Source organism: Cyclopterus lumpus, chromosome 21 (genome assembly GCF_009769545.1).
Source record: "Cyclopterus lumpus isolate fCycLum1 chromosome 21, fCycLum1.pri, whole genome shotgun sequence".
Classification (NCBI taxonomy): Eukaryota; Metazoa; Chordata; class Actinopteri; order Perciformes; family Cyclopteridae; genus Cyclopterus; species Cyclopterus lumpus.
Window position 1 is genome coordinate 921,240 of NC_046986.1, and position 14,665 is coordinate 935,904.

A 14,665-nucleotide genomic window follows, 5' to 3' on the forward strand; every position below is an offset into this window, starting at 1 on the left:
ATGAAGCTTTACTTTGCTTCAGAAGAAGATGTTTCCTACAGACGGCGGCTCATGAACGAGCCCCTCAATATGTGAAATATCTGAATATCTATTTCCAACCTCCTCCTCAGATCGTGTCCAACGTGCTGATCTTCTCCTGCACCAACATCGTGGGGGTGTGCACCCATTACCCCGCGGAGGGTTCCCAGAGGGAGGCCTTCCAGGAGACCAGGGAGTGCATCCAGGCCCGCCTCCACTCCCAGAGAGAGAACCAGCAGCAGGTGAGCGGAACCAGACGAATAGCGTCTTTCAGAGGATTACTTCACTGGAAGCTTTTGAACCTCCTGTCGTACAGAGAACCCTTCTGTGGTTCAACGGTTCCACCCAGAACCCCCTCTGGAGGATCTATCCATAACGGTACCACCTTCTAAGGGTATCTACAGACATCCACACAGGGGCTTCTGTCAACGGTTTCCACCCAGAACCCCCTCTGGAGGATCTATCCATAACCGGTACCACCTTCTAAGGGTGCCTACAGACATCCACACAGGGGCTTCTGTCAATGGTTCCACCCAGAACCCCCTCTGGAGGATCTATCCATAACGGTACCACCTTCTAAGGGTGCCTACAGACATCCACACAGGGGCTTCTGTCAACGGTTCCACCCAGAACCCCCTCTGGAGGATCTATCCATAACGGTACCACCCTTCTAAGGGTGTCTACAGACATCCACACAAGGGGCTTCTGTCAATGGTTCCACCCAGAACCCCCTCTGGAGGATCTATCCATAACGGTACCACCTTCTAAGGGTGCCTACAGACATCCACACAGGGGCTTCTGTCAATGGTTCCACCCAGAACCCCCTCTGGAGGATCTATCCATAACGGTACCACCTTCTAAGGGTGCCTACAGACATCCACACAGGGGGTTCTGTAGGCCAAGCTTTTCATCTGAAACTGAACCAGGGGGCTCGACCTAGAACCCTTCTATGTTTCAAGAGTTTCATCTAGAACCCACACAAGAGGTTCTAGATTAAACCCTTAATTATTCCAAAGTGGAAGCCACAGTTTCTTTTTTACCAAGAACCCTTTAATACTCTAAAAGTCTAATCTCGAACTCACAGGGGTTCTACCAAGAACCTTTTAATGATTTAAATACTACAAGATGCTCTTCGTGTGCAGTCTGTTTGTGTGATTCATCCATCGGTCTTGGACTGTGCATTATTATGTTTACGTCAGTGGTATAACATGCTAATAACATGACAATGACATTGCTTTGGGACATTACAGCGTTCAGTAAGTAGTTATCGTGAAACAGCTGATAAGAAGTTTCCTATCATGAGAAAAGAAAAGCAGCAAATCTTCACATGAGTAACTTAATAAAAAAACGAAAGCTGAAAAATGTAAATGATATGCACATTGCACATGTTCATAAGGTGACGTCCCGTCAGGAGCGTTGGGATGTGTTCCATTCACTGAAGGGTCTCACACACACACCTCTTAACTTACCTCTTTCCTGCAGGAACGTCTTCTGCTCTCGGTGCTTCCCCGCCACGTTGCCATGGAGATGAAGGCCGACATAAACGCCAAGCAGGAGGACATGATGTTTCACAAGATCTACATCCAGAAGCACGACAACGTCAGGTACACACACACACACACACACACACACACACACCAGATAGCAGACTTTAGATCAGTTTCTATCAGCTGGGTTAGATGTAAACCTGATTAAAGTGTTAACTGAACTTGGACCCTAATCTGAATGAAACCAGAGTTACTGAGTTCAACGTTTAGATCTATGCATACTAGACCTAAACCTAGCGCAGGAACCACGTCCTCCGGTTCAGCTTCAGACCTTCAGACCTTTAGACTTTTAGACCTTTAGACCTTCAGACTTTTAGACCTTTAGACCTTCAGACCTTTAGACCTTCAGACCTTCAGACCGTCAGACATTTAGACCTTTAGACCTTCAGACCTTCAGACCTTCAGACCTTCAGACCTTCAGACCTTTAGACCTTCAGACCTTTAGACCTTCAGACCTTCAGACCTTCAGACCTTTAGACCTTCAGACCTTTAGACCATCAGATTTTTAGACCTTCAGACCTTCAGACCGTCAGACATTTAGACCTTTAGACCTTTAGACCTTCAGACCTTCAGACCTTCAGACCTTCAGACCTTTAGACCTTTAGACCTTCAGACCTTTAGACCTTCAGACCTTCAGACCGTCAGACATTTAGACCTTTAGACCTTTAGACCTTCAGACCTTCAGACCTTCAGACCTTCAGACCTTTAGACCTTCAGACCTTTAGACCTTCAGACCTTCAGACCTTTAGACCTTCAGACCTTCAGACCTTTAGACCATCAGATTTTTAGACCTTCAGACCTTCAGACCTTCAGGACCTTCAGACATTTAGACCTTCAGACCTTCAAAACCTTCAGACCTTCAGACCTTCAGACATTTAGACCTTCAGACCTTCAAACCTTCAGACCTTCAGACCTTCAGACCTTCAGACCTTCAGACCTTCAGACATTTAGACCTTCATACCTTCAAACCTTCAGACCTTCAGACCTTCAGACCTTTAGACCTTCAGACCTTTAGACCTTCAGACCTTCAGACCTTCAGACCTTTAGACCTTCAGACCTTTAGAGACCTGCAGATTTTCAGACCTTCAGACCATCAGATCTTCAGACCTTCAGACATTTAGACCTTTAGACCTTCAGACCTTCAGACCTTTAGACCTTTAGACCTTCAGACCTTCAGGACCTTTAGACCTTTAGACCTTCAGACACTTCAGACCTTTAGACCTTTAGACCTTCAGACCTTCAGACCTTTAGACCTTCAGACCTTCAGACCTTCAGACCTTTAGACCTTCAGACCTTCAGACCTTTAGACCTTCAGACCTTCAGGTCCTGACTGGTGCAGCCCACCCGCAGGCAGAGGAAGAGGAGGGAGAAGTGCAGGCGTTGCCGTGACGACAGGCCCAGAGTGTGTTTTCATACAGAATTATGAACTATTCAGAGTAATCAATGTCATCTTAAAATGAGAATAAACTCTGACCAAATGTTGCTGCTTTGAAGCGATAGTGATGGTGTTTAGAAGAGTATTATTATAGTATTAATATATAGTATCATTACAGTATTCATATACAGTATTATTGTATTATTACAGTATTAATATATAGTATTATTATAGTATTAATATATAGTATTATTATAGTATTAATATATAGTATTATTATAGTATTAATATATAGTTTTAATATAGTTTTATTACAGTATTAATATATAGTATTATATAATATTAATATATAATATTAATATATAGTATTATAGTATTATATAATATTAATATATAGTGTTATTATAGTATTAATATACTCCACCTGTCAGTTATTTTGTGTTAATGAGGGACTTTGGTGTTTTTAAGAGTTCGTTCAGATTCACCAAAGTCACTCTGAGATTTGAGAGTTGTATTTGTTTGCCCAATAAAACAATACAGCAGAATAAACAACATAAACATATAAACTGAAGAAAATAACACAAACAAACAAAGTGATGCTGTAGACCAGCAAGATGAAATGGTCTGGTGTCTTTACAGCGAGGTGGAGCCGGTCCAGTTCTTACCCCGTGGGTTCAAGAGCAGTCCAAGCAGAACGTACCTTTTGAAGCCTCATACTGGTCTTAATGTATTTCCTGAATGGAGTCCTTGAGAAAATAACATCTTTTGTTTGGGTACATTTCTGAGGTTCATCCTCCTGGTGAGGCCTTTAGAAGAGGCTGAATGGGTGCTGCTATGTACGCCTCATTTCTGAGGTTCATCCTCCTGGTGAGGCCTTTAGAAGAGGCTGAATGGTGCTGCCCATGTACGCCTCATTTCTGAGGTTCATCCTCCTGGTGAGGCCTTTAGAAGAGGCTGAATGGGTGCTGCCATGTACGCCTCATTTCTGAGGGTCATCCTCCTGGTGAGGCCTTTAGAAGAGGCTGAATGGGTGCTGGCCATGTACGCCTCATTTCTGAGGTTCATCCTCCTGGTGAGGCATGAGCGTGGTGTGTGTGTGTGTGTGTGTGTGTGTGTGTGTGTGTGTGTGTGTGTGTTGTGTGTGTGTGTGTGTGTGTGTTGTGTGTGTGTGGTGTGTGTGTGTGTGTGTGTGTGGTGTGTGTGTGTGTGTGTGTGTGTGTGTGTGTGTGTGTGTGTGTGTGTGTGTGTGTGTGTGTGTGGGTGGGTGGGTGATGTGATTTTGCTCTATTAACTGTGAAGCACTTGAGTTTGTAAAGAAAACATAAACACACCCCAGAGGACAGGTGTGTTTTAACACGCTGTGTGGTTTGGTTTGTCGCCACCTTGTGGAGGAAACCCAGCACTGCATCCGGGTGACAGAAACAGATGTGTGGTGTGTCAGCAGCCCACACCTTAAGCTGTGCAGGCAGAGTGTTTGATGGCCTATAGCTGCCACAGTCCGGTGGAATCCCTCCACACATAATGGGAGCTATTGAAGCCCTCGGTGGCTTTGATGTGGCCCCTTTACATCCTCCGGGGTTGAAGCATCAGGCCACCGACGTTGGAGGCGCTCTCAACACAAAGGTCTTTTCACCGTTACTATTAATGTGATCGTTAACAGGAATTATCCTGATTTGTTGCCTCTGTTTTAAAAGTTCAGCTCCGTTCAGAGTGCAGATTGTTCGCCGGCCGGGCTGAGAAAAGTTTTGGAACATTTTTCTGGCCATGTGACCGACGTGCACCGAGCCACATGAGCCACATATGAGTGAGCGAGCAAACACGAAGGCTTAAAAATTATGGCAATTAAGAGTCTGGTGTCTCTTTAGTAGTTGTTTTGTCTCTTTGTAGTTGGTTTGTGTCTCTTTGTAGTTGTTTAGTATCTCTTTGGAGTTACTTTGTCTCTTTGTAGTTGTTTTGTGTCTCTTTGTAGTTGTTTAGTATCTCTTTGGAGTTACTTTGTCTCTTTGTAGTTGTTTTGTGTCTCTTTGTAGTTGTTTAGTATCTCTTTGGAGTTACTTTGTCTCTTTGTAGTTGTTTTGTGTCTCTTTGTAGTTGTTTAGTGTCTCTTTGGAGTTACTTTGTCTCTTTGTAGTTGTTTTGTGTCTCTGTGTAGTTGCTTCGGGTCTCTTTGTAGTTGTTTAGTGTCTCTGTGTAGTTGCTTTGGGTCTCTTTGGAGTTGCTTTGGGTCTCTTTGGAGTTGTTTTGTGTCTCTTTGTAGTTGTTTTGTGTCTCTGTGTAGCTGTGTGTCAAGGTGAGTGTCTTTGTAGTTGTTGTCGTCCCTGTAGAGTTTTCTTGGGCCTTTGCCCGTGAGGCCTGTTCATTAATCTGTTGAAGGACTGGACCTTTTACATAAGTACAAGAGACCAAACTGACAACCAAGACATAACAGGAGAAAAGAAGGTGAGGTGTTGGTTTGTCTGTAGATTCTTTTGTGTGTGACTCACGGTGAGGAGGCGGGCCCATTAGCTGTACCCGCTAAGCACAGCTGAATTCTGTCTGTGTGGTTAATGGCGGCGCTAACCAGGTGTGGACGGGGCAGTGGCTCCTGGTAATTGGGGCTCTGCTGAGAGCTGAGTAACAACAGGAAGAGAAGTGACAGCTCCCACTGCTCCCACTGCTCCCACTGAAGACTGGGACAGGAAGCTGGCCACCATTATGCATTTGAGTCTTTACGTCTGCCCGTCAGAAACAGAGACTCCAGACACTACTTCTGAAGAGTTGCATGTTTTCTGCTGCAGTCCTGCAGCTCTGCAGTCTATAATGTTTAATGTCTATGATGTTTAAAATGTAACACTCTCTTCCTGTGTTGGTCCTCTCGACCACAGCGACGCCCCGCTGTGCGTGCTGACTGAGGCGTTACGCAACAGGGCTTTGGGCCGGATGTCTGGTTGTGGCCCTGTGAGCACTATGTAGGCCAGCAGCACCCTGAAGAGAGAACATCCCATAAATTAGAGGGGAAGTGACCTTACCTCTGTTCCCCATTGTGCCCATTGCAGAGTGTGGTCTCAACAGGCTTGGGCGGACTTCATGAATCCCTCATCGGGGGTCTTTGGCTCTAGAGGACCTCCACCACGGAGCTGGAGGACATTTAGTCTCTCACTTCAGACACCAAACTACGAGATTTACGAAGTGTTTTGTAGTCCAAAGCACTTCCACCATGTTTGAACATCAGCTTCTTCTCTTGTCCACCCTACATGAAAAGCTAGAAGGACAGAAACCTCGTTGTGGCCTCAGAGGTACTCATTGGTCCAGTTCTGGACCCACTAGAGTCTCATTGTGTAGAGATCCAGGATTTATTTCATGTTGCGTAAATAAGCACTTTTAATAGTTCCAGTTTCAGGATTCTAGATCGTAGATTCATCTCCATCTATCGTCTCAATAAGACGAACCACCGCCGCCGACACGGTGCAGCTTTTATTCCAATAACAGAAAGTAATCATATCTTTTCCAGGGTTTCCTCCCTCTTACAGGATTTATCCTCACGAGTGACTCATCACCACGGGAACCGTTAAATGGGACTTAAAGACACCGGGTGGCTATTAATAGCTCAGTCATAAAAAGTCACACATTAATAATCTTTTATAGAGTTTTGAATCAGCGAGAAGACTTCTCCTGGAGTTATGTCTTTTCTTCATGAAATGTTTTGCTTTTACTTCAAGTTGAGCATTCAGAGCCTCATTTATACATTTATTAATAAAACTATATATTATGAAGCTTTATGCAGAGGGGTTAGTTCACACAGCATTCAGAGACTCATTTATACATTTATTAATAAAAACTATATATTATGAAGCTTTATGCAGAGAGGGTTAGTTCACACAGCATTCGAGACTCATTTATACATTTATTAATAAAAACTATATGTTATGAAGCTTTATGCAGAGGGGTTAGTTCACACAGGATTCAGAGACTCATTTATACACATTTATTAATAAAACTATATATTATGAAGCTTTATGCAGAGGGGTTAGTTCACACAGCATTCAGAGCCTCATTATACACATTTATTAATAAAACTATATATTATGAAGCTTTATGCAGAGGGGTTAGTTCACACAGCATTCAGAGACTCATTTATACACATTTATTAATAAAACTATATATTATGAAGCTTTATGTCAGGAGGGGTTAGTTCACACAGCAGTTCAGAGACTCATTTATACATTTATTAATAAATACATGGGGGAATGTTTTTATTATTAATGTCAAAGTGAAACAATGAGATATCATAAATTCCCTCTGTAAAAACATTGACTAATTGTCAACACATGACCCAAAGTTCAACGTTTCTGTTCTGTAAATGTATGAAATGTGCACATAATTATTAAGATAATGCATTTTTGCATATTTTAAACAAACATTTTCACAAAGAATTGCCTAAATGTTAGTAATCAACTGGAGAAGTTTCATGGTGACATCGGTTAGTTATTTATTTGATCCTATGCACTTAAATGACCTCAAACGGAGTGTTTCAGACAGGTTGAATAAGGTATGTTCAGACATTACAATAATAATGTGTTTTTGAACAATTAATAAAACATGAAAAAATTCAAGAATGAACCTAGAAGTGAGCATGAAATATGTCCTTTAAACACGAGTCAGAGGCTCTGGGTGAAAGGACTTCCTTCTGAGATTTATTGGAGACCATTTCCAAGTCCAGAATCCCTCATTGCCTGCGTCCTCGCGTCCTTCCTCTGCCTCCTCCATCCTTTCATTGCTCCCTTCCTCCATCTCTAGGAGCTCAGACACGTTGGCCGTGTTCTGGTTTCACTCCCATGCAACAGCTCACAGAAACAATCCATTATTCTCAGAAACGTGGACTCCTAAACCTCTATCGCCTGAGATCCAAATTGAGGAAATGTAGGCGTCTTGAAAAGCCCGGGTTCATTAGGACATGTTAGAGCTCTTGACATTGTGTGCAGGCAAGAGGAAGAACTCCCTCAGACAATGAACCTGCACTTCTTTTACATATGTGAACATGAGCACATGTACAAACACCCCGTGTTCCTGCCACCGCCCGTGAGGATCCATGTGAGCTCATTTTGTCTGAAAACCTTTGTTTTATTTATAGTTGGTCTGTTGTCCTTCCTGTGGGGGTCTGAGTCAGAGAGACACTTCTATGGAGTCTGTTCACCTCTGAAACCTTCAAGTGACAAGTGTTAGCTGGTTCTGTTGATCTGGGATTTTATAGTCCAGCTGTGGAACGTGTTCCAGGAAGCAACCTCCAGTTCTTTAAAGTGGAGTCTATGCTTCATGTGTTAAAGGCTGCATTCTCTCTCCTGACCACCAGGGGGCGACTTCCTCTGGTTGTATAGAAGTCTATGCTTCATGTGTTAAAGCTGCATTCTCTCTCCTGACCACCAGGGGGCGACTCCTCTGGTTGTATAGAAGTCTACGCTTCATGTGTTAAAGCTGCATTCTCTCTACTGACCACCAGGGGGCGACTCCTCAGGTTGTATAGAAGTATATGCTTCATGTGTTAAAGCTGCATTCTCTCTCCTGACCACCAGGGGGCGACTCCTCTGGTTGTATAGAAGTCTATGCTTCATGTGTTAAAGCTGCATTCTCTCTCCTGACCACCAGGGGCCGACTCCTCTGGTTGTATAGAAGTCTATGCTTCATGTGTTAAAGCTGCATTCTCTCTCCTGACCACCAGGGGCCGACTCCTCTGGTTGTATAGAAGTCTATGCTTCATGTGTTAAAGCTGCATTCTCTCTCCTGACCACCAGGGGGCGACTCCTCTGGTTGTATAGAAGTCTATGCTTCATGTGTTAAAGCTTGCATTCTCTCTCCTGACCACCATGGGGCGACTCCTCTGGTTGTATAGAAGTCTATGCTTCATGTGTTAAAGCTGCATTCTCTCTCCTGACCACCAGGGGCGACTCCTCTGGTTGTATAGAAGTCTATGCTTCATGTGTTGAAGCTGCATTCTCCTCTCCTGACCACCAGGGGGGCGACTCCTCTGGTTGTATAGAAGTCTATGCTTCATGTGTTAAAACGTCTTTATGTTGGCATAAAAATACTTTTTTAAACCACAGGTATGAATCATATTTAGGACGGATTGTTTATTAAGTAAAGGGCAGAGCTGTAGGGCATGAGGTGTTTGCCCTCTGGTTGTATAGAAGTCTATGTATAGAGTTTGATTCCGTCTCTCGTGTCTTTGTGTCTCTGCAGCATCTTGTTTGCAGACATCAAAGGTTTCACCAGTCTGGCGTCACAGTGCACAGCACAGGAGCTCGTGATGACGCTCATGAACTCTTCGCATCCGCTTCGACAAGCTGGCAGCGGTGAGGATGCAACACACAAACACAAACACACATAAATACACAAGTACATTATTTGAAAAAATGCAATGTTGTGATTGTAAAACATCTTGGTTTCCACAAATGTTTTCACCTCTACATGATAGTGGGGTAATCGTGAGGTAATAGTGAGATAATAGCGGGGTGATAGTGAGGTAATAGTTGGGTAATGGTGAGGTAATTGTTGGGTAATAGTGAGGTGATAGTGAAGTGGGGTGATAGTGAGATAATAGTGAGGTGATAGTGAGATAATAGTGAGGTAATTGTTGGGTAATAGTGAGGTGTTAGTGAAGTAATAGTGGGGTGATAGTGAGGTAATAGTTGGGTAATGGTGAGGTGTTAGTGACGTAATAGTGAGATAATAGTGAGGTGATAGTGAGTCAATAGTGAGGCAATTGTTGGGTAATAGTGAGGTGTTAGTTAAGTAATAGTGGGGTGATAGTGAGGTAGTAGTGATATAATAGTGAAGTGGGGTGATAGTGGTGTGATAGTGGGGTAATAATTAGGTGATAGTGAGGTGATAGTAGGGTAATAGTGAGGTAATAGTGGTGTGATAGTGGGGTAATAATTAGGTAATAGTGGGGTAATAGTGGGATAATAGTGAGGTAATAGTGGGGTGATAGTGAGGTGATAGTGGGGTAATAGTGAGATAATAGTGGGATAATAGTGAGATAATAGTGGGATAATAGAGAGGTGATAGTGGGGTAATAGTGAGGTGATAGTGGTTTAATAGTGGGGTAATAGTGAGGTGATAGTGGGGTAATAGTGAGATAAGTGAGATAATAGTGAGGTAATAGTGGGGTAATAGTGAGGTGATAGTGGGGTAATAGTGAGGTGATAGTGGGATAATAGAGAGGTGATAGTGGGGTAATAGTGAGATAATAGTGAGGTAATAGTGGGGTAATAGTGAGGTGATAGTGGGGTAATAGTGAGGTGATAGTGGGGTAATAGTGGGATACTAGTGAGAGTAATAGTGGGGTAATAGTGGGGTGATAGTGGGGTAATAGTGAGGTGATAGTGGGATAATAGAGAGGTGATAGTGGGGGTAATAGAGAGGTGATAGTGGGATAATAGAGAGGTGATAGTGGGGTAATAGTGAGATAATAGTGAGGTAATAGTGGGGGTAATAGTGAGGTGATAGTGGGGTAATAGTGAGGTGATAGTGGGGTAATAGTGGGATACTAGTGAGGTAATAGTGGGGTAATAGTGAGGTAATAGTGGGGTGATAGTGAGGTGATAGTGGGGTAATAGTGAGATTAGTGAGGTAATGAGTTGCACTTGTTCTTCCTGACAGGAGAACCACTGTCTGCGGATCAAGATCCTGGGAGACTGCTACTCTACTGCGTGTCTGGGCTGCCAGAGGCCAGAGCCGACCACGCCCACATGCTGCGTGGAGGATGGGGATGGACATGATAGAGGCCATCTCGTACGTCCACCACCCCCCCCCCCCCCCCACCCCCCCCCCCCCCCCCCACACACACACACACCCCCCACACACACACACACACACACACACACACACACACCCCACACCCCACCATGTTGTGAGAACGGGACGTGCTCCCAAAATGTACGACATAGTGTTCAACAAACAGAGTCAGGGTCGAGACTTGATTACAGGCCAGATCCACTCCTTCCCTTCTTCCCTTTCACAATAAAAGCCCTATATACACACACTAACTATTTAGCAGAAGAAACTCAAGTAATGTTTTGACTAACAGGAAACTGACAGTAGCAGAAAGAAGGGTTCCTCGTCGTTGGTCCTTTCAAACCTTTTACTTTTAAAAAGACTTCGCAAATATCGGTGCCAGTATGAATAGTTTTTAATGTGAAATATTTGCAGGCCAGTATTCTGTGTTTAAAGACCTGGCCTGCTCTGGATTCTGGTTTTACAGCAGCTCATGTTCTAGACCACGGGAATGCCAAACATGGGAAAGGGTCATGTAGAGGGTCAGTTGTGGAAACCGCTGGATGGATGATTTCTAGATTTAGTTTTATGTTCCATGGGAATTATTTATAAGCTGTGGGAATCACTTTTTAATGGAATAAGTTCACTACTTTACTAGCTCCTGTACAGGAAACACAAAGGACATCTGATGTCACTGTTCCTCTGGAGGTTGAGGTTAAAGTTCACGGCTCACATGGAAGCTGATTCACATAAGCTGATTCACATGAAGCTGATTCACATGAAGCTGATTCACATGAAGCTGATTCACATGGAAGCTGATTCACATGAAGCTGATTCACATGGAAGCTGATTCACATGAAGCTGATTCACATGAAGCTGATTCACATGAAGCTGATTCACATGGAAGCTGATTCACATGGAAGCTGATTCACATGAAGCTGATTCACATGGAAGCTGATTCACATGAAGCTGATTCACATGAAGCTGATTCACATGGAAGCTGATTCCACATGAAGCTGATTCACATGAAGCTGATTCACATGGAAGCTGATTCACATGAAGCTGATTCACATGGAAGCTGATTCACATGAAGCTGATTCACATGAAGCTGATTCACATGAAGCTGATTCACATGGAAGCTTATTCACATGAAGGCTGATTCACATGAAGCTGATTCACATGAAGCTGATTCACATGAAGCTGATTCACATGGAAGCTGATTCACATGAAGCTGATTCACATGGAAGCTGATTCACATGAAGCTGATTCACATGAAGCTGATTCACATGGAAGCTGATTCACATGAAGCTGATTCACATGAAGCTGATTCACATGGAAGCTGATTCACATGAAGCTGATTCACATGGAAGCTGATTCACATGAAGCTGATTCACATGAAGCTGATTCACATGAAGCTGATTCACATGGAAGCTGATTCACATGAAGCTGATTCACATGAAGCTGATTCACATGGAAGCTGATTCACATGGAAGCTGGCTCGATGCCTTTAAAACTCTTAGCTGATCTGCTTCTGTCAGCGTTATCCCCCCTTTTAATCCATCCATCTGTCATCATGAAGCATAGAGGAGTCGCCCCCTGATGGTCAGGAGAGAGAATGCAGCTTTAACACATGACGCATAGACTTCTATACAACCAGAGGAGTCGCCCCCTGATGGTCAGGAGAGAGAATGCAGCTTTAACACATGACGCATAGAACTTCTATACAACCAGAGGAGTCGCCCCCTGGTGGTCAGGAGGAGAGAATGCAGCTTTAACACATGACGCATAGACTTCTATACAACCAGAGGAGTCGCCCCCTGATGGTCAGGAGAGAGAATGCAGCTTTAACACATGAAGCATAGACTTCTATACAACCGGAGGAGTCGCCCCCTGGTGGTCAGGAGAGAGAATGCAGCTTTAACACATGAACACAACACATGAAGCATAGACTTCTATACAACCAGAGGAGTCGCCCCCTGATGGTCAGGAGAGAGAATGCAGCTTTAACACATGACGCATAGACTTCTATACAACCAGAGAGTCGCCCCCTGGTGGTCAGGAGAGAGAATGCAGCTTTAACACATGAACCGTAGACTTCTTTACAACCAGAGGAGTCGCCCCCTGATGGTCAGGAGAGAGAATGCAGCTTTAACACATGACGAATAGACTTCTATACAACCAGAGGAGTCGCCCCCTGATGGTCAGGAGAGAGAATGCAGCTTTAACACATGAAGCATAGACTTCTATACAACCAGAGGAGTCGCCCCCTGGTGGTCAGGAGAGAGAATGCAGCTTTAACACATGAAGCATAGACTTCTATACAACCAGAGGAGTCGCCCCCTGGTGGTCAGGAGAGAGAATGCAGCTTTAACACATGAAGCATAGACTTCTATACAACCAGAGGAGTTGCCCCCTGGTGGTCAGGAGAGAGAATGCAGCTTTAACACATGAAGCATAGACTTCTATACAACCAGAGGAGTCGCTCCCTGGTGGTCAGGAGAGAGAATGCAGCTTTAACACATGAAGCATATACTTCTACACAACCAGAGGAGTCGCCCCCTGGTGGTCAGGAGAGAGAATGCAGCTTTAACACATGAAGCATAGACTTCTATACAACCAGAGGAGTCGCCCCCTGGTGGTCAGGAGAGAGAATGCAGCATTAACACATGAAGCATAGACTTCTATACAACCAGAGGAGTCGCCCCCTGGTGGTCAGGAGAGAGAATGCAGCTTTAACACATGAAGCATAGACTTCTATACAACCAGAGGAGTCGCCCCCATGGTGGTCAGGAGAGAGAATGCAGCTTTAACACATGAAGCATAGACTTCTATACAACCAGAGGAGTCACCCCCCTGGTGGTCAGGAGAGAGAATGCAGCTTTAACACATGAAGCATAGACTTCTACACAACCAGAGGAGTCGCCCCCTGGTGGTCAGGGAGAGAGAATGCAGCATTAACACATGAAGCATAGACTTCTACACAACCAGAGGAGTCGCCCCCTGGTGGTCAGGAGAGAGAATGCAGCATTAACACATGAAGCATAGACTTCTATACAACCAGAGGAGTCGCCCCCTGGTGGTCAGGAGAGAGAATGCAGCTTTAACACATGAAGCATAGACTTCTATACAACCAGAGGAGTCGCCCCCTGGTGGTCAGGAGAGAGAATGCAGCTTTAACACATGAAGCATCACTTTTCATGACCACAGGTTGCCGTCTGTGTTAAACCAGAAGACTGATGGATGATCTCATGTCTGTACAGTTAATATAAAGCTACACCCAGCAGCCTGCTAGCTTAGCTTAGCACAAAGACTGTAAACGGGGAGAAACAGCTAGACCGTTTTTTTAAGCAAAATGTTGAACTTGTCCCTTAAAAGAGTCACTGAGGTATTATCCAAGACATTTCTGAAGCTTGTCAGAATGTGAGTATCTGCTGCTTTTCAAAGTAAAAGTCTGTACGTCTGTTCTTTTGATTTTCTCAACAACTGTTCATACGATCGACTTTACACTTGCTCAGAACCCGAGGACGAAAGTCTTAAGTCTTAAGAGTTTTGATGGAATCTGAATGTATTCATCCACATTGTTTTTCATTGTTTTTAATTTTTCAAAAGCAGAGATGAGAGGCGGTCTCCAGCAGGTCAGCGCATGGTAGTCTCAGCGTTATCTGCATATTCAGCCCTAATCTCATCCTAACGACTGCAATGAGGAATGTTTTTGTCCACTTTGTCATTGTTCTGACCATTAGAAGCTGCTATCAGACACCACACTGCCTCCCTTTATGTGAGTCCACAGCACGGATGTTTTTTATGGCCATCGTCATTTAAATGGCGTCATAAACACGTCACAGGAGACTGCGCTGCACTCGAGGATTTGTTGTTCCTGGATTCTTCTTCTTTCTTTGGTGCCTTTTTGTGTTTCATTGTTTTTCATTCAACAGGAATGTTGTTGCATGGTATCAATACATTTAAAGCAGCAGAC

At 44.0% G+C, this 14,665-nt stretch overlaps 1 protein-coding gene across 1 annotated transcript in view; it reads left to right on the forward strand.

The window, feature by feature from the left end:
* adcy5 (adenylate cyclase 5) overlaps positions 1–14,665 on the forward strand; it is an 80,121-nt gene that overhangs the window by 32,707 nt on the left and 32,749 nt on the right. The window contains 7 exon segments of the mRNA XM_034561458.1: positions 111–260; positions 1,501–1,622; positions 9,154–9,235; positions 9,237–9,266; positions 10,576–10,617; positions 10,620–10,661; positions 10,664–10,707. Of these exon segments, the coding sequence (XP_034417349.1) occupies positions 111–260; positions 1,501–1,622; positions 9,154–9,235; positions 9,237–9,266; positions 10,576–10,617; positions 10,620–10,661; positions 10,664–10,707 (512 nt within the window).